This window comes from Budorcas taxicolor, chromosome 3, assembly GCF_023091745.1.
Source record: "Budorcas taxicolor isolate Tak-1 chromosome 3, Takin1.1, whole genome shotgun sequence".
Lineage (NCBI taxonomy): Eukaryota > Metazoa > Chordata > Mammalia > Artiodactyla > Bovidae > Budorcas > Budorcas taxicolor.
The window spans coordinates 81,310,201-81,330,119 of NC_068912.1; the positions used below are offsets into that span (position 1 = coordinate 81,310,201).

The 19,919-nt window shown below is 40.8% G+C and overlaps 1 protein-coding gene across 1 annotated transcript in view; it reads right to left on the reverse strand.

The window, feature by feature from the left end:
- ROR1 (receptor tyrosine kinase like orphan receptor 1) overlaps nucleotides 1–19,919 on the reverse strand; it is a 193,004-nt gene that overhangs the window by 16,778 nt on the left and 156,307 nt on the right. Inside the window, exons 6-7 of the mRNA XM_052638057.1 lie at nucleotides 18,454–18,771; nucleotides 16,191–16,436 (exon numbers count right to left, since the gene is read on the reverse strand). Of these exons, the coding sequence (XP_052494017.1) occupies nucleotides 16,191–16,436; nucleotides 18,454–18,771 (564 nt within the window). The remainder of the gene's footprint in view (nucleotides 1–16,190; nucleotides 16,437–18,453; nucleotides 18,772–19,919) is intronic.

Sequence of the window (19,919 nt, forward strand, 5' to 3'; positions counted from 1 at the left end):
CATTCCAGGAATCGGGCCCTTGTCTTGGCTGGTGTGGACATACAGGGCCAGTCCTGCATCTTCCAGAATCAACATCACCGAAGAATGCTGGCCCCAGGGACCACAAAGCCCCTAGCCTGAGAATATGAGGACCAGAAGTCAGGGCTCGCTCCATCTCTGCTGAGCTGTGTGGCCCTGAACAAATCATTCACCTCTCTGTGTCTTGCTCTTTCTCATCCACAAAAGTGAAGTATCTGTTTTTGGATGGTGTCTATAATTCCCTCTCTCACAGCATCACTGTATAACTTGACACTGTTTTGAAAGCCAAGAATTCTTCTTAAAGAGTTTCATATGAACTCAATAATTATGAATGGTAACCCTTTGAAGTATATTTTTGAAATCTGATATATCCACTGTTAGCATTGCTTGGAAAATAATATAATATAAAAGAATATATATAAAATAATATGTATAGAAGGACACAAGGACACATATTTTTCTCTTTTTGGTTTGAGTCTGACTGTTAGACTCAATTAATGAATGACCTGACTGGTAGGACAAATGCAAGCATTACGGGACAGTAATTAGAGGGGCTGCATAATGATGTGCCCTGATCACCAACAACTTCATCGGCTGTCTAGTTTTAAGAAAATCCAAAGTGTGAAAAGTTAGACTGACATAAATTTGAGAGTTGATTATTTACTTAAAAGAATTAACCATGCATCCATTCCCTCATCCTCCCATTTGCTCAGTTAGTCAATAAACAAAAGTTACTACTGGCAAGCATTCCACTAGGTACTGGGAATATAAAATGAAATACAACATGTGCTTTGCTCTTAAGGAGTTCATGATCTGGTAAGGAAAACAGAGACAAGATAATTACAATATGCTATTGGAAATGCTACAAGGGAAGTAGGGATAGAGGGGTGGAGAGACCCTAAAAGTCCCTCTAAGCAGTAAGCTTCCTCAATACATGTAAGTGAGAATATACTATACATAGCTTTTACTTGTACACACTTTCTTTGGGAACCTGCTGTTCAGTGAGATAGGGCAGTAATTAGTCACACTTTCCATAGAAACAGACTCAACATGAGAAGTTAGGCAGGGGCACTAAAACCTGTCATCTGTGGGTTAACCCTCAGAGGAGCTGGGGGAAGGGTGAAATCTGCTTACTGAATATAATAAAAATTATAGTTTTCATATTTATTGAGTGTTTTCTATCAGCAGAAAATCATGTTAGCTGTTATTATTATTAATATGGGCCACGTATTGTTCCAAGCACTTTTCATAACTCACTCATTTTATCCTCACCACCAACCCCAAGGCATAGGCATCATCCTCATCCTTGCTTTTACAGATGAGGAAGCTGAGGGGCAGGGTGGTTAATTTACCTGCCCAAGGACATGTAGCCAGCAATTCAACAGCTTGGTTTCCTCTCCAGCTGGTCTTGCTTCGCACCTCCTGCTCCAGTACACTAGACTGCCAGTCATTTGAGAGTGGCTGTTGTTTTGCACCTATTTTCCTGGTGTAGGTTTTCTCTTGTTTCATGGAAGTAGGAAGGAAGGAGGCCTGAAAGGTGAAGCTTTGCCAGGTATGATGCTTTTGAACTCTCCACTTGTACACTGTGGCAGGTGAGCATAAACCCAGGCATCTCTGAAGGTTGTTCTAATCATACTAGTCGTTGGGAACTGGGTTTTGGATGTTGTAGTAACACCTATGTCTGCGTGTTTGTGGGTGGGTGGACAGACTGAGGGAAAGGAATGGCTATATCTCTTTATCTATCTATCCATCCTCTTTACACAACAAAGGAGAATATGTTTTAGAGTGAGAAATCTCTGAAGACAGACTTTTTCATTATCTGTGTAAACTTGAGTAGGCACGTGGCTTCTCTGAGCAAACTCATCTGTAAAATAGGTCTATTTCAGAAAACTGTTATAAATCACAAGTGAAGAAATATGGAAAGTATTTATTTTAGTACCTGTTACAGCTCAATCACATAATGTTTACCCTCCACCTTTAGAGTAGGAAGATTCAGGGAATAAAAGCTGTAGGCTGGAAATTCTAAATAACAGTAAGCCAGAAACCTCTCTCTAACCTCAATTATTCAAGGGGGATAATACCTGCTCTGCCAACCTTGTTTATTTCATATGAGAGAGGATAGTCAGCAAAGAGTCTGGGAAAACTGAAAACTGCTGAGTAGTTATTCAATGCTGTTATTATTATTATTTGGAAAAGGAAATGGCAACCCACTCCAGTATTCTTGCCTGGAAAATCCCATGGACAGAGGAGCCTGGTGAGCTGCAGTCCATGGGGTTGCAAAGAGTTGGACATGACTTGAGCGACTAACACTGTTATTATTATTACTAATTTTTTTTGGAGCATAATTTGCCTTACAATTTTTTGTTAATTTCTGCTGTAAAGCAATGGAACAGGATAGAAAGTCCAGAGATAAACCATTGCATCTATGATTATTATTAACATTATAAAACACTTTCAAGATTCTAGACCCCCTGGGGGGGAAGTGCCTCTTGTTATTCTTGGATTTTCAGTGAAATCATTTTGAGGGTAAGATTACAAAAGGAATGAGGTTAATTTAGCACAAATGTAAAGCTAGTCATTTTTCTGGCCACATTTTTAGCAACAAGAGAAACTAGGGCCCTCACCTGTCTGGCAAACAAAGGAGTCTATTCTGTACTCACTCCGTATCAGATTATTCATGGAACGCCTTTGACTGTAAACGGGAGGTCTGGGACAAATCCCCGTGTAGGTCTGCCGGAGAACAAACTTCAAGAAGCTAAATCCTTTAAAAATTGTCAAACTTGGCTCCCTCTGATTACACTGAGGATATGCAAACAAGGACAGTGTCTTCTTGCCAAGTGAAATAATCAAGCAGAACACTACGTGGTCATGTTGGAAGTGATAGAAAACAAATTCAGGCTCATTGTAAGTCTTACTGACTACACGCTTCCTTTCCCACACGTCTCTCTGCACTTGGCTAGAAGGGGAGTCACCGTCTGGTTCAAAAAACTTCATATAAAAACGTTCCACAGAACAACTAACCTTACTCATGGAAAATTAGAAAACTAACGTTTGCCCAACTTCTTTCTAATGTCCTAGCCTTTTTATTCCTCATTTTAACCCTGCACTTTGGATTATCTTGTTTTCTATTTTTTTTTTAAAGTCTTTCTTGAACTTGTTACACTATTGCTTCTGTAATGTTTTGGCTTCTTAGCGAGAGGCATGTGGGATCTTAGCTCCTCGACCAGGGGTTGAACCTGAACCCATCATGTTGGAAGGCAAAGTCCTAACCACTGGACCAACAGGGAAGTCCAGGTTATCTTGATATCACATACAGGGAAACCGAGGCTGAGAAAGGATAAATTTGCCAAAGCTTGAACTGTGGTGTTGGAGAAGACTCTTGAGAGTCTTGATCTGCAAGATCAAGCCAGTCAATCCTAAAGGAAATCAACCCTGAATACTCATTGGAAGGACTGATGCTGTAGCTGAAGCTCCAATACTTTGGCCACCTGATGCGAAGAGCTGACTCATTAGAAAAGACTCCTGCAAGATTGAAGGCAGGAGGAGAAGGGGTTGACAGAGGACAAGATGGTTGGATGGCATCACCAACTCAATGGACATGAGTTTGAAGAAGGTCTGGGAGATGATGAAGGACCGGGAGACCTGGCGTGCTACAGTCCATGGGGTTGCAAAGAGTTGGACATCACTGAGTGACTGAACAACGACAAAGGAAGTGGTGCAGTCAGGGTTGGAATGTAAGTCTGTCTTCGATGCCTCTGTGCTTTTTAAATTATATGACTAATAAAAATTAAAATACTATATGGAATTGTTTTTCATCATTCTTGTTAAGATTCCAAGATTCCTTCTAAGTAAGGACTAATATCTAGTGGGAGTTATACTATTAAAAAGAATCACATAAGAACAATGGACATTATTCTTACTATTCATTTTAAAGGGTAATAGACACCTCTGAAGCACTGCAAAGAAAATTGGCTGAAAATTAGAATGGGAAAGATTTTTAAAACTTTGGAATATCTGTTTAAAAGTTAAATGCACATATTAGTTACATCAAGTTAAATACTTGGGAATTTTGAAACCAACAATTTAGCCTGGACCACATGATTAATTTTCTTTTAAAAATCAACAATTTGGTATCACAGTTCACATCTGACATTCCTATTTTATTTGTACAATGATATTCAATACTTTTGATTAGTAATTAAATATAATGGAGAAAATACTTCTTTCTTCTCTTGGGGCTTACAGCAAGGTAAACACAATTTCTCATTCAAGAGGTACTTTTATGAAGTGAAACGTCATCTGGGATATTACTTTGAGTTAAAAAAAGAAAGTACTCAGATCTTAAATCTGGCAAAGGTGGGAAGAAGTCTTACAGAACCTTAGAATTCAAAGGAAATTAAACAAGTTGAATTATGATCTTGTCTGAAAAAATTTTAAAAACCATAGAAAACAAACAGAGGTGCCACCATTTATTATTTGAAAAGTACAAAATAAGTGGGCCTGTGGCAGATGGGGGCCTGCACTGGTGATATTTAGCATGTACCTGGAAACTGAAGGAGGAAAGGTGGCAAATAGGCCTTCAGTTGGCACATTGGGTCCAGCCACTCGCTCTCCTGACTTAATGATAGAAATACTAAGGAGATGATCTATTGCCTTATGTATTCTCAAATGAATTCTTTAAAAGACTCTGAATAGCCCATATACAGTGATTAACATTTTTCTCCTTGGAAAATGTTTTAACCACATTAAGCTAGGGGCAGTAACTCATCTGTGAGTACTTGAGAAAAACTTTAGTAACTGGAATCCACACAAGTTCACTAGAAGTTTCTTTAAATCTTGGGGCCTACGTTTTCTACAAAAGGAAAGAGTTGGGCTAATCTTTTAAATTAAAAATTTTTTTTTAAAAATCATGGTAAAAAAAAAATCTAACAAAATTTACCATCCTAACCATTTGGAAGTGTACATTTCAATAGTGTGAAGTATATTCATACTATTGTACAGATCTCCAGAATTTTTTCATTTTGCAAAACAGAAACTCTGTACTCATTGAAAAGCAATTCTCCATTTCCCCCTCCCACCAGACCTTGGCAACCATTATTCCACCTTTTGTTTCTAGGAACTAGACTACTTTAGATATTTCATGTAAGTGGACTCATATGGTATTTGTCTTTTGGTTGGCTTGTTTTACTCAGAATAATGTCCTTAAGGTTTAACCATGTTGTTGCATGTGACAAGACTTTCTTCTTTCTCAAGGCTGAATCGTGATCCATCGTATGTAAGTACCACATTAAAAATTTTTTTTTTTTTACCTATTCATCTACTGGTTGGCATTGACTTGCTTTCTGCTTTTCGGTATTGTGAATAATGCTGCAATGAACATGGGTGTGTAAATATCTTTTTGAGATCTTGCTTTCAGTTCTTTTGGATGTATACTCAAAGTGGGATTGCTGGATCATATGGTCATTCTATTTTTAACTTTCTGAGGAACATCCATATGTTTTCTATGGTTGCTACTACAACATTTTTGCCTTTCTACCTGCAGTGCAAAATGGTCCTGATTTCTCCACATCTTTGCTAATATTTGCTATATTCTCTATGGTTTTTCCAGAGGTCATGTATGGATGTGAGAGTTGGACTGTGAAGAAGGCTCAGCGCCAAAGAATTGATGCTTTTGAACTGTGATGTTGGAGAAGACTCTTGAGAGTCCCTTGGACTGCAAGGAGATCCAACCAGTCCATTCTGAAGATCAACCCTGGGATTTCTTTGGAAGGAATGATGCTAAAGCTGAAACTCCAATACTTTGGCTACCTCATGCGAAGAGTTGACTCATTGGAAAAGACTCTGATGCTGGGAGGGATTGAGGGCAGGAGGAGCAGCGGATGACAGAGGATGAGATGGCTGGATGGCATCACTGATTCGATGGACATGAGTTTGAGTAAACTCTAGGAGTTGGTAATGGACAGGCAGGCCTGGCGTGCTGTGATTCATGGGGTTGCAAAGAGTTGGACATGACTGAGCAACTGAACTGACTGATTGAGCATATTCTTATAATGCTTGTTTTCCATTTTATATCATCTTTGGAGGAATGTTTAAGTCCTTTGCTAACTTTTTAGTTGAGCTAATCTTTAAGGAGCTATATGCTCTTTGGATCAAAGGGGAAAAAAAACCAAATAAAGGATGCAATAAAAGTCCTAAAATTTCAGTAAGAGATCACACCAGATGTTAAACACTAGTTCTGGTACAGACACTTGTTCCTTACTAGCTTTTTATTTTCCCCCAATTTAAAATAGTGGCTCACATTTAAGAAAAAAAAAAGATTAAAGATTCCAAAATCCAATAGGTTCTATGACATTGAATGTCTTTCATCTTTGATAGGATTATTTTGGAGTGATAGGGTAAACATGTCTAAACTTTAGCAGAACATTTGATCAAGTGATTCATGATATCCTTATGGACAAAAGATAGAGGACTAGACAATAATATCAATAGATGGATTTGTACTTCATCACATGGCTATACTCTAATAGTGTTAATCAGCAAACAACATCAAATTATAGAAGGCTATCCTTGACAGGACCTGCCTGTTCAATACTGTCATCAATTACTTGATGATGACATGTTTATCAAACTTGAAATGGCCCGAATCTAAGAGAGATAATTAGTTGACTACAGAAATAAAATCTTAAAGGATCATACACAACAGGTTAGAATAATGACCCTCAAACCAACAGCGGAAATTTTATAATATCTTGGGAGTTAGGTTAAAGCCCTGCTTAGAGAAGTCCATGATTCAACAGATGTACTAAATAATTTTTGATATAACCAAACTAAAGACAAACAAACAAAAGAAGACTCATAAGTTTTAGTGGAGACTTGAAAGCTCAGCTGGATCTAGCAACAGCATGATGAAATTTCTGAAAAAAAGTTCATAGCTGGCCCTGATAGCAATGAAACACCCTTCATCGGCAGTACTGAGTCATGGTCAAGAATCATGGTCCTCTTCTGGTCTGTTCTGGTTAAAAGCTGTCAAAAATTGTTTCAACCCTAAGAGTCGTGTTTTTTAAGAAGGATTCTGGAGGAGCAAGAAACACTCAGAGAGGAGGATTGGTAAGGAAAGGTGGGAGGAGCTATATGCTCTTTGGATCAAAGGAGAAAAAAACTGAATGACGGATGCAATAAAAGTCTCAAAATTTCAGTAAAAGATGAAACCAGATGTTTAAAACCAGTTCTAGTACACACACTTGTTCCTTAATACCTTTTTATTTCCCCCCAATTTAAAGTAGTGGCTCACATTTAAGGAAAAAAAAAAACAAAAATCAGGAGATTTCACATACAAGTTTTAGCTTCTGGCAGACAAAGGCAGACTTGAACAGGGGGAACCAGCACATAACTTTGGTTAGAGAGATCACCTTGTCTCTGCAGGTCTCTGGCATGGCAGAAGTTGTTCGATTTCTATATTCCTTTAAGATGCTCTGATTTTATAAACGAAGTTGACATACCTTACTTAGACTCCCACTGAACTTTAGACTCTCTTATGAAGCAACTGATTTAAAGCCAGTGATGCATACTTCCCCTAAGTGTCCCCATCTCACCGGATCTAGTCTTAGTCATTTTCTATCCAGCTCTATGCTGAGGCTGATTTCTATGCACAGGATTAATGGGACTCTGGCTTCCAGTTAGGTCCAGCTCTTGGGAGGCACTAGCATGATAAAAAGAACCCCAGGGCAAGAAGAAAGAGTATAGTTGGTGTGTTTATTCCTCTGGCTCCTTTCCTGCTGGGTTGCAGAGGCTTGCCTGCCTGCCTCTACCAAAGGCCACAGCACACGCTGTAGAGTCCTCTCTTCAGCCTCGGCTGTACTCTATGGGGAGGGGTAATCGACTCTTATCGACTCTCCAGGCCTAGAATGGTATTGCTTCACTCCTGTTAGCCCCAGGTCCTGCACCTTATTGGTTTACCCTAATCCTGCCAACACCTTTAAAAACCATATCTTTATAAAATTCTCCTTAGTCTACTTGCTTGTGCTTTTTGTTTCCTGCCAGAATCTTGACTGATGTAAAGCCAGTAACAACAATCACCATGGTGTTACAGCAGAGTTCTGTCACTCAAAGTTCAAAATGACAAGAAGCACTTCCTACTGGCATGGGGGTGGGCCCAAAGAGTTAAGGGCCTCCAAAAGCTTACTGCTAGAGTAGCTGACACACTAGGTAAGCGACTCAATATATACTGGGGACAATAAAATTTAAAAAATCCTTTTAGAGAAAATTATTTTATATTGAAACATGTTTGAGAACATGACTCAGTTATAAGTTTTTGGTAACTATTGTTCTTTACTTTGCTGAAAATATACAAAGACTGGAGACCAAAGCACATCTTGAAAATCTCTGGAGCACAAAAAGAACTCTTCCGGAAAACTTCAAACTATACAAAGCAGTGCTCTATTCCTTCCTCTGCTCCCCCTCCCCAACATCCAATCCACTGTAATGTTCAATTTTAGTTTCAAGAAATGGCTGAAAGACAAATTGCCTTACAACAGGTCTTCTATGAAATATGGGAGAAGGCTGCTGACAGAGTGAGTTAAAAACTGCAGTGTTCACAATCTGGAAAACATCTGCCTTGCCCCAAACTGTAAACCACCACGTTGGAGAAAATGGTTTGTGACAAAGCAGAACCCAGGGTGGGTGTTTGTAAGGTTATGGGACAAGTCAGGGCTTTTCAGGCACAGAACTGGGCAACGTGACCTTTGGCAAACTGGTGCAAGCCAGGGACTTAAAAGGAAATACAAAAGCAACAGGCCAGGTATGAAAACTCCATATGGAGCCAAATGGCTCACTACTTTTCGTATCAATGGGTACTCTTTGGTGAAGCTGGTTTAAGAGTAAAAACCGTACCACTGTTTGGAAGCTCTGGTTCTTTGGTGGATGAAGAAACCTTTATTTAGCAGTGATTCAAACACTCTGGCCTGGCTAGCAGAAGAATCAAGACTCATCCTGGTGGAAATAAAGGGCTGTTGCTGTCACTGTTGCTAAGTTGCTTCAGTCGTGTCTGACTCTGTGCGACCCCATAGACGGCTGCCCATCAGGCTTCTGTGTCCCTGGGATTCTCCAGGCAAGAACACTGGAGTGGGTTGCCATTTCCTTCTCCAAATAAAGGGCTAAGGTTTGAATATGAAAACATGAATGTAATCAAGGTTCTGCCTCCTCACTACAATTCAAAGAAAGAAATAAATAGGGGATCTTAATTAGTTGGGAAGACAGAAAATGTGGACCAAGGGAAAGGGCCAGATCAATGCAAAAGGAGCTCCCAGAGAAATAGACATTTTTCACAGTTTCCCTCTCAGAGCTGCATAAAACAGCAATGATAAGGGCTACAGTGAGACTGTGAGTTGGGAGGTGTGCCTAGGTACCAGTTGGAAAGAACATAGGCAAATGTTTCTTTTTCGACTTCGTTTCCACCCAGTCCACAGTGTTTGGCTTGGAAGGTGGCCACAGGGACTAGAGGTGAAAACGTAGCAAATGAAGGTTTGCAGGCAGGATCTCAGGGAAGATGGCCAACTCTGAGGACTGGGAACCCAGGGCTGCCAGGAAGGGAGGAGACTTAGGACTTAACGGGAAAAGGGCAGATGATGTGAGGCCTGTGTGGAGCTGCCAGGGGAATTAGTCCCTATCAGGCCGAGGCTAAGAACGCCCTGAACACCCTGGTCTCAGAGTAGATGTCTTATGGCTGGGGGCTCCATTCCTGCATCTGCGCAGCTTCAAGTAAGAAAATCAAAGACGTAGAGAGGGACTTCTCTGGTGACTTGGTGGATAAATCCACCTGCCAGTGCAGGCGATTTGGGTTAGATCCCTAGTCCAGGAAGATTTCACATGCCATAGAGCAACTAAGTCCGTGCGCCACAACTACTGAAGCCCATATATCTAGAGCCTGTGCTCAGCAACAAGGGAAGCCAGCGCAATGAGAAGCCCGTTTACCACAACTAGAGAGTAGCCCCCAGCTTGCCACAATTAGAGAAAAGCCCACACATTAACAAAGATCCAGCGTGGACAAAAATAAATAAATAAGCAGACAAAGATTAAGAAAAAAGATGACCTAGAGAGCTCATAAGGATCAAAGGGAAAAGGAAAACGATAAAGGAATGTTTATTCTTCTGAATAAGATAGAATTTGTTCTTTAAGCAGCAGCAGCAGCAGCCTGGTGGACACAGGCTGGACCTTGAATCCTGTGGACCCAATCTTATCTTTAGTAAAAACAACACTGTCTCAGCTTCTCCATCCGTAAAATGGAGGTGATACCTTTAACTTCATGGTTATTATGAGGGTTAACTCAACACATTTTATTGAGCATCAGCTAAGTCATAGGCCAGGTGCTATTGTAAAGAACTTCACACAGTGTTCAACCAATAGCAAATATTAGCACACACAGAAAAGCACACTACAGCACATAGGAACACTGGGAACTACAGTGTTTAAAGTGATTTGTACTTTGCCCCTCTGATTCTCCTACTAGATTGTAAGCTACAGGAGGGCACGGCTTGTTCATAAAATCTAAAGCATAGTAGAAGTTCAATATATATACGTTGGTTTCAGTAAGTGAATGAATAAATAATAACTGTTCTACTTGCTGGATATCTGGGATAGGAAAGAAAAGACAGGGAAGATGAGCGCTCAAGTCTGGCTCAAACTTCTTTTGTTCTTTCCCCTTCTCCAGGCGCTGCCTGGGCTCATGCACGCAGCCCTAGCTAAGCCAGTTCCCAGAATTCACAGCAGACATATTTGGTTGTGTTTAATTTTATGTTCTGTCTTAGAATAAAAGTTCACAGATAAAACGATCTGGGGCACACTGTTCTCAAATGCCTTTATTCTAGAAACTATAACAAATGCTCACATTCTGCATTTAATTAGGTCTATACTTCTTTCAGCCTTACTTAGTTGAAATGAAAACAAAAGATATCAGTAGGAAAATGAGAAACCCCATGGAGATTTTGAAACCTCTTTAACTTTGACTTAACTAAAGAATGCAGGAAAATTCCCATGAGATTCCATCCCCTTGGAGAAGAAGGAGGAAAAGGACTCATTGCAAATATGCCCCACAAGCTTACACCATATTCTCCATATCTCTATCACCAATCTATCAATCTATCTATCCATCCATCTATCCACCTACCTATTTATATACTCAGACACACACATACATAAATCATAGAATTTACAAGATAGGCTATAGCTTTGAATCCTGGGTCCACTTCTTATTAATCGTGTGGCCTTGGACAAGTTATTTAACTTCTCTAAGTCTCATTTTTCTCTTCTTGGGTAAAATAAAACCCAACTCATACCGTTATAGAGCTACTATACATGAGATAGTACATTAAAAAAACCAACCCTTCATATAGTGGCTCTTTGGTAACTGCTGTTTAATATTGTTATTCTATAGGTTAAATTATATAATTTATACAGTATATATAATATACTATATTCTGTAGTCTAAATTGTGTAATTCTATCTAATTCAGTCTCAGAGTTTCCCACACCTGGCACTACTGGCATTTTGGGCTGGATAATTCTTTGTGTGAGCTGTTCTGTGCATTCTGGGGTGTTCAGCAGAATCCCTGGCCTCTGCATGATAGAAGCTAGTAGCATTCCCCTGGGCTTCCCCAGCGACTTAATGTCAAAGAATCTGCCTGCCAATGCAGGAGGCACAGGTTCGATCCCTGGGTCAGGAAGATCCCCTGGAGAAGGAAATGGCGACCCACTCCAGTATTCTCGCCTGGGAAATCCCATGGACAGAGGAGCCTGGTGGGCGACATACAGTCCATGGGGTCACAAAGAGTCAGACACAATTTAGTGACTAAACAGCAGCAACAAAGCTTTTCCCAACCGCACTCAGTTGTGATGACCAAAATATCTCCAGATATTGCTAAATGTTCCCTGGAAGGCAAAACTTCCCCTGTTTGAGAACCACTGGTATAGAACAAAGAGTGAGTGGCCCCAGAGCCAGGAGACCTGGTTTCTATTAACTCATTTGTGTTCTTGGGTAAGTCCTACCACTTCCCTAGACCTTGGCTGTCTCATATGTTAAAATAGGGCAGGAAATTCCTGCTTTATCTTTCATGATTTTTCTAAGGATGAAATGAGAAAAAAAGCAAATGCTCTAAAGAAATGTTATAAAAGTAGGATTCTGTATGATTACTTTGTTAGAGGTAGGCTATTGAGGGGCAATTACAAGAAGCCTCATCTTGGAACAACAGCTGATGCCGACCTACTCTCTTCTGTAATTCATACCCTAGGGAGCCGCTAGCCTCTCAGCAGCTGTTTATTGATCACATGTCAAGGATTCCCTGTTCCTTTAATGGATGTATTTGTGGCTTGGCCTGAAGAATTCAAAAGGAACTGTTTTCTCTCAAAATGAAATGAAAATGTTCTTTTAAAGAAATTATTATTATAAGTGGTGAAAACTGGCTTGTCATCTGTAGATTTACCTGTCATCTAAATTTCTCTCTCACGTGACTAGAATTAACCAGTCCTCAGAATTCTGCAGATTGATATTCAGAAAGAAATATCTTAGGGTTTCCAACATCACTGAACTGATTAATACTATAGTAATATACTGAGAAGCACTGTGATGGATTTCTTCATTAGCAAGGGAACGAGTGTTGATGCCATATCATGTTATGGGAATCAGTGTACTGAAATCCAGAGAGCCTATTGTCATCCTTTTATTTATTTCTGAAAGATCTTTAAATGGGAAATAGCAGACTGTCTGGGAAAAGAGCACGAACTTGGAGTTTGGTTGGAGCTATATGCAAATAGACAAGGGTTCAAGGTCCAATGCTACGAGTTATCTCCTTTAGACATATACCGTGGTGGTAGGATATGTTAATAACATCTGTCCCACAGTGTGGTGATGAATTTTAAATGGAGATGAAGATGTAAAGCACGAAGCACCATGCAGGCACATGGTAGATAATATAGGTGGCCTTTCTTTCTCTGTCTAAGGTCTGAAAGACTGCTTGAGGGTTTTTTTCATCCCTCAGAGAGTGTTTTTGGTCTGACTGCCTAACGAATGCTGCTGAAATGAAAATCAATACTTTCTAGGTATCAAGTCTTGACTTAAACTAATTGTAATAAAGCTTGAACCCAATTATCAACAAATCTTCCAGCTCCTGAGTAAATTATCTCCCAATTTCTTTTTTATTTTTAAAAATTGTATTCCAGAATAGCTGGTTTATACCGTTGTGTCAATTTCTGCTGAGAGAAAGGGACTCAGTTAATACATGTGTATCTTCTTTTCATTGGATACTGAACATAGTAACCTGTGCTATACAGTAGGACTTTGCTGTTTATCCAGCCAATATATACTAGTTTGCATCCATTAATCCCAAACTCCCAATCCTTCCCTTCTATCTCCCTCTCCCCCTTGGCTACCACATATCTGTTCCCTATGTCTGTGTATTTCCCTACTTCAGATGAGGATTGCAGTTGGAAATTCTGGGTCAAAAGTCACCCACAGGACAATGGTGTTCACCTGGAGTCAAGTGAACAATGCATTTTTTTCCCTTAAAATCATTCATTTGGTTTCCTTAAGGACACAGATCAGTCTCCTAAGACAGCACAGTGGAGTAGCAGAAAGATGAGTCAGACAGACTAGTGGGGTAACTCTGCTGTTGTCTGAGCCTCAGTTTCATCATGAGCAGTATGTGCTGTGCTCAGTCACTCAACTGTGTCTGACTCTTTGCGACCCCGTGGACTATAGACCGCCAGGCTCCTCTGTCCATGGGGATTCTCCAGGCAAGAATATAGGAGTGGGTCGCCATGCCCTCCTCCAGAGGATCTTCCCAACCCAGGGATAGAACCCAGGTCTCGCCCCATTGCAGGCAGATTCTTTACAATCTGAGCCACCAGGGAAGGGTTAATAATACCTGTCTCTGTCTCAGGGAGAGGGTGAGTATAAATAAAGCTTTGGCAACCTCAAGAATGATGCCTGGCACATGGGACGTGCTCAGTAATTGTTGCTATTTTCTCTGGCTCTCTGGCAGATTTTCACACCTACCTGATGTAGGAGAAGAGACGGAGCAATTAAGTAAGTGATTATAACTCTCCTTTTCATGTTGAATATAGCATGTGGGAAAACCATAAATTTTAAGTGCTCATCATTTAAAAAATACAGAATAATTTTCTTCGAAGTTTCCAATGGTGGCTCTGGAAGAGTTAAGGTCCTAATTTGTTCTTTATGCTGCATATGAAGGCATTTTAAAGCCTAGTGCCATAAAAAGGTCTGGTTACCTCTTTTTCAAACTGAGCATGTTGAACCATCCCTAAAACCATTTTGCAAGGGAAGACGATATGGCGTAACAGATAACATGTAAGAATGAAACTGTAGTATAATAGTTTCTCCAATTTTCATCACTGAGAATTCTTTCAATATTTTTGCTACTTTCCCCTAATGATCTCTGTAGTATATTTCAGCTTCCTGTTCTTTGTTTCACAGCATTTGTGCTAACTTCTACTGTATCACACACACTGCATTGCAATTGTAATATGAATCACATTTTTTCCTTTTTCAACCTCCCTACTCCACAACAGGCTCAACCAGTATCTGCTGAGAACAAGCATCTCTCTGTATGTGTAGTGAGTACGTACATGAACAGTCTGTTCAGTCATGTCTGACTCTTTGAGACCCCATGGGCTGTAGCCCGCCAGGCTCCTCTGACCATGGGATTCTCCAGGCAGGAATACTGGAGTAGGCTGCCATGCCCTCCTCCAGGGTATCTTCCCAACCCAGGGATCGAACCTGTATCTCTTGTGCCTCCTGCACTGGCAAGTGGGTTCTTCACTACTAGAGCCATCTGGGAAGCCTCCGATACGTGTATGCACGCGTGCTCTGTTGCTGCAGTCATGTCTGACTCTGTGACTCTATGGACTGTAGCCCACAGGCTCCTCTGTCCATGGGACTCTCCAGGCAAGCATGCTGGAGTGGGTTGCCATGCCCTCCTCCAGGGGATCTTCTCTACTCAGGGATCAAACCCAGGTCTCTTGCATTGCAGGCAGATTCATTACTGCTGAGCTACTGGGGAAGCCCTCTATATGTGTATATTACATACTAATTATAATTAGTTCCTCTTTACATATATACTGACTACATAAAAATTACACAAGAAAATATTAAACATTTACTATCTTCCAGATATCATAGAGTTTTTCAGTTAACAACTTACTTATTCTCTTAAGAAACCCTGAATGTAAATTGTTATTATTTCCATTTTACTGGAGTGGCTTTCCTATGACATCCTGATGCTCCCCCATGCCTGGGAAACTCAAGTGATGTTATTTATGAGAACTATAATCAGGAAGACAAATCGTTAAAAAATCATCCGAAACTCCCAGTATCACCAACATTTTCATTCTCTTTCTCTTACCCTCCAAACATTTTCTAGAAAAAGGAACAAACTGATTCAGAAATTTCATTTTCTTCCTATACTTCTGCAGTATAAAAGGATGAGGCAAAGGACACAGTTTATCCACAGGTTGCCCTGGATCCCTGAGTACTGGCTATAGATTCATTCTCTCCTGTGGGTTTTCTCAAGGACACAGGAAAAACAGTTCCCTTTCTGCTTCCAATACACCTGTTGTGCTAAAAAAGGTACACTTGGACATGGACCATCGTGGGTAACATCTCACTTCATGAATGATTGTGATAAGCTGCTTCTCCTGTACTTCCAGAGAGATGATGCCTATTATACCCACTAATGCAATGGCCGCAGGAATAAAAGCAGTTTCCTCCTTGAGAGTGTGCTTTGGTACCCAAAAAGGTATTTTCTGCTCAGACAGCAAAATTTATCTCTCCTAGAAACAGAGTTAGAGATCAAACAAACATTATCAACCTCCTTTGGCCCCTTATATGATTCTCCTAAGGGAAGGGGCATAGAGCTGGGATCTTTTAAAGCAGGGGTCCCTAATCTCTGGGATCTAATGCCTGATGCTCTGAGGAGAAGCTGATGTAATAAGAATAGAAATAAAGTGCACAATAAATGTAATGCCCTTGAATCATCCCCAAACCATCCCCCCATCGCCTGGACTGTGGAAAACCTGTCTTCCACAAAATTGGTCCCTGGTGCCAAAAAGGTTGGGGACCACTGTTTCAAAGTGACTGAAACCATGAAAGGCAGTGATGGTATTTACCACATGCTGGGATGTCGCACAGGTCAAACTTATAGTTTTCATCCAAGGTGAAGCACCAGGGCGCTTCCTTCTGATTTCCCGGGTTGCGGCAGTAGGAGTGTCCTCCATTCAGCTCTGGGAAGCGGAGGGCAGTGAAGGTGTGCGTGTGGGGATACTGGGAATTCCAGGGCTGGCACTGGCGCCCTGATTTGGTCACACTGACGGTGCCCCGGTAGTCCACGCCCGTGCTGTTATAGCACTTGTGATCTGAAATACATGAAAGAAGAGCCCAAACTGTGAGAAACAGAGACAGTGCTGGAGCTCCTGGCCAGCAGTTTCTGGAGGGAAGACGTGCAGTTACCCCCACGGCCAAGGCTTCCCCGCCGGCCGGGGCCACGTGGCAGTCTCCCGCATGCGGGGCTGGGACACAGAGCAGACCTTGAGGTGACCCTACTGGGAGGATTTAGAGCTTATGCTTGAGGAAGGAAACCAGTCTCCACAATTATTCTTGATATGGAACACAGAAGAAAATCAGAACTGGGGCAGGATCCGGGGGCACAGGAGCAATCACCTAGTGAATGGTTCAGGGACTGCTCTTTCCATTTCTGCTTGGTGACCTTAGACATGAGATAGATGGATGCTGCTGCTGCTAAGTCACTTCAGTTGTGTCTGACTCTGTGAGACCCCATAGACAGCAGCCCACCAGGCTCCGCCATCCCTGGGATTCTCCAGGTGAGAACACTGGAGTGGGTTGCCATTTCCTTCTCCAATGCATGAAAGTGCAAAGTGAAAGTGAAGTCGCTCAGTCATGTCTGACTCTTAGTGACCCCATGGACTGCAGCCTACCAGGCTCCTCTGTCCATGGGATTTTCCAGGCAAGAGTACTGGAGTGGGTTGCCATTGCCTTCTCCGAGATAGATGGATAGGTCATGGGATAAAGAATGTAGTCCTCAGAAGATGTTCCTTAGTAGCAGTGCACTGGGGGTTTCTGACAGGAGTTTGGCCATTGCTGTGCTGATACACTGGACATCTTCAACAAGCAGGTCCTATTAAATCCTCCTTCTGGGATCTGATGCTTGAAACCATGGCAAAAATCAATTAAGCTGAAATAAAGTGAAATCTGAAGGGGTAATGATAAGATAAGAGTAATAATAGTAATAATGATGGTATTGCTATTATATGTTAAGCATAGTTCTAAGCATTTTAGGTGCACTAACTTATTTAACTAATAAAAGAGTTAACTACCAAAAGGAAACGAAAACATTACTAGTCAGTAAAGTGTAATATAGATGGATGGGAAATGCACAGAAAACAGTCTTTTTTTTGTTGGCAGTGAGAGGATGGAGACAAATTCCCATATAGATAGATAGATAGATAGATAGTGGTATAATATAATATAATGCAATTTACCATTAACGTATTTAGAACATTCAAGATATTGGGCAACCTTAACTACTATCTCATCCTAGAACACATACATCACCCCCAAAGGAAACCCTATGTTCATTAAGCAGTCACTCCACACTCTCCCCTAGTCCCTACAGCTGGCAATCTGCTTTCTATCTCTATGGAATTGTCCACTCTGGATATTGTATATAAATAAACTCATACGATGGTGTCTGACTTCTTTCTATAACAGTCTTTTAAAGGTTCAGCCATATTATAGCATGTAACAGGATTTTACTTTTTTTATGGATAAACAATATTTCATTGGGGAAGATCCCTTGGAGTAGGGCATGGCAAACCATTCCAGTATTCTTGCCTGGAGAATCCCACGGACAGAGGAGCCTGGAGTCTACAGTCCATGGGGTCTCACAGAGTCAGACACCACTGAAGTGACTTAGCATACAGCATGCAATATTTCGTTATGTGGATATGCCACAATGCATTCATCTACTTACCCACTGATGGACATTTGGGTTGCTTCCACCTTTTAGCTATGGTGAATAGAACTGTTATGAACCTTTCTGTACAAGTTTTTTTTGAACACCCGTTTTTAATTCTTTTGGGCCTATATCCAGGAGTGGCATTATTGGGACATACAATAATTCTATTTTTAAGTCATTAAGGAACGAGCAGCCATATTTTTAAATTATCATCTTCAAGTAACTTTTTGAAGAATGGCACTGCATTTTACCCACTGGAAATTCAGCCCCCACATGGCATCTGGACTACTGGGAAGTAATCTGACTACCAATACAAATTATTACTGAGGATCAAGGTCCAGTTTTCCTGGGGCTGCTGGCCCCTGAGGCAGCACAGAAGGTCAGGGGCTACCACCTACTTTTATTGATGGGATCCGCCATGGGAATTCCAATCCGGATACAGTTTGCAGCTTCGGGACTCTCGGGCTGGGGGAGATCTTCACAGTTCGGCAGTTTCAGCCTCATCAGTATCATGGGATTTGATCTCGCAAAAATGTACTCTGTTTGACACAGGACATTTTCCAGGATTTCACATTCATCACGACACAAGTCCCTGGGCTTTGGGACCGACGAGGTTTCATCACAGTATGGGAAGGCGTAGTGACACAGGGAAGGAATGGCGAACTGAGAGCACTTATCAGATAAGTGACTGGAGGTGCCAATCATCGTGAAGGCAGCTGGAAAACAAACACAGTCATTAACTCCCAGAGGCAGCGTTTATCTCCCCTGGCTATCCAGTCAACAGACATCAGATGCAAACACACACTGGAAGGAATCTGCTATACTCAGACAGACAAGACCAGGAGAAGGAGATTCATTTCAGATGTCTAAGCAGCTTACTTTCACTGGCTTGAAAAAAAAAATTTTGACTACAAAGTTTAAAAAAACAGGATTAAGTTACATATGTACTGTTTCCTAATAAAAAGAATTAATTAGGTTAAAGTACAATATATTTTTCATTTTTACTACAAAGCAACAGAACTTTGTGTTTCATCCGGTACTTTTTATTAGTTTTGTAAGGCTTCTAAAACATTTGACAGCTGCAGGGCAGAACTTGCTTTATACAGTGGCTGAACCCAATCACAGGATTTATTTAGTTCTGTGTCTCAGTTGTTGGATGACCTTGGGTAAGTGGTTTAATTTCCTTATAATTTGAAGACTTTTGATCCCATCTTCTGAACATGAGGCAACTCATTTGAAAGTTCTCAAAGAGCACAACTCAGTTCTCCAATGTATATTGTAGAATATCAGTGGTTGCTTTGCCTAATCTCTTATCCCCATACCAGCCTTTGCACACATCTACTGACAAGGAGCTTATACTCACAACGCAGCCTGTGAAGTTTTTGGTATACTGGTTCTGAAAGCATGTTCCTCAGAACATTAATTATGTAGAACGTTAAAAGTGTCTGAGGAACTGGGGTTCCATAGCTAAACAAGTTTGGAAAATGCTGGGTTAATCAAAGTTAGATGGATTTTTTTCTAAAAAGAAAAAACTGTAACACTCTCCAGTAAGCTGGTATCTATTGAAAATGTCCAAGAGAGGATTATTATAAATGGGTGACCAAATATTTATATATTTATATCAGAACTTCCATTTATTTTTGTGAATACCTAGTAAAAAGTATGTTCAAGTGATTTTTTATTAAGTTGAAATGTATCTTTTATAGCTTCTCCCTACCAGTCTTGCTTCTCTGGAATTTCACGGACTTTCCTCTTGAAAGCCTGAGAGATTTAGCAACTGGCAAATACATCTTCCTATAGTTGCTTCTTCACATTAAATGATTCCCCTGGCCCCCTCTTGGTTCCCTCAAATTCCTCTTGGGAC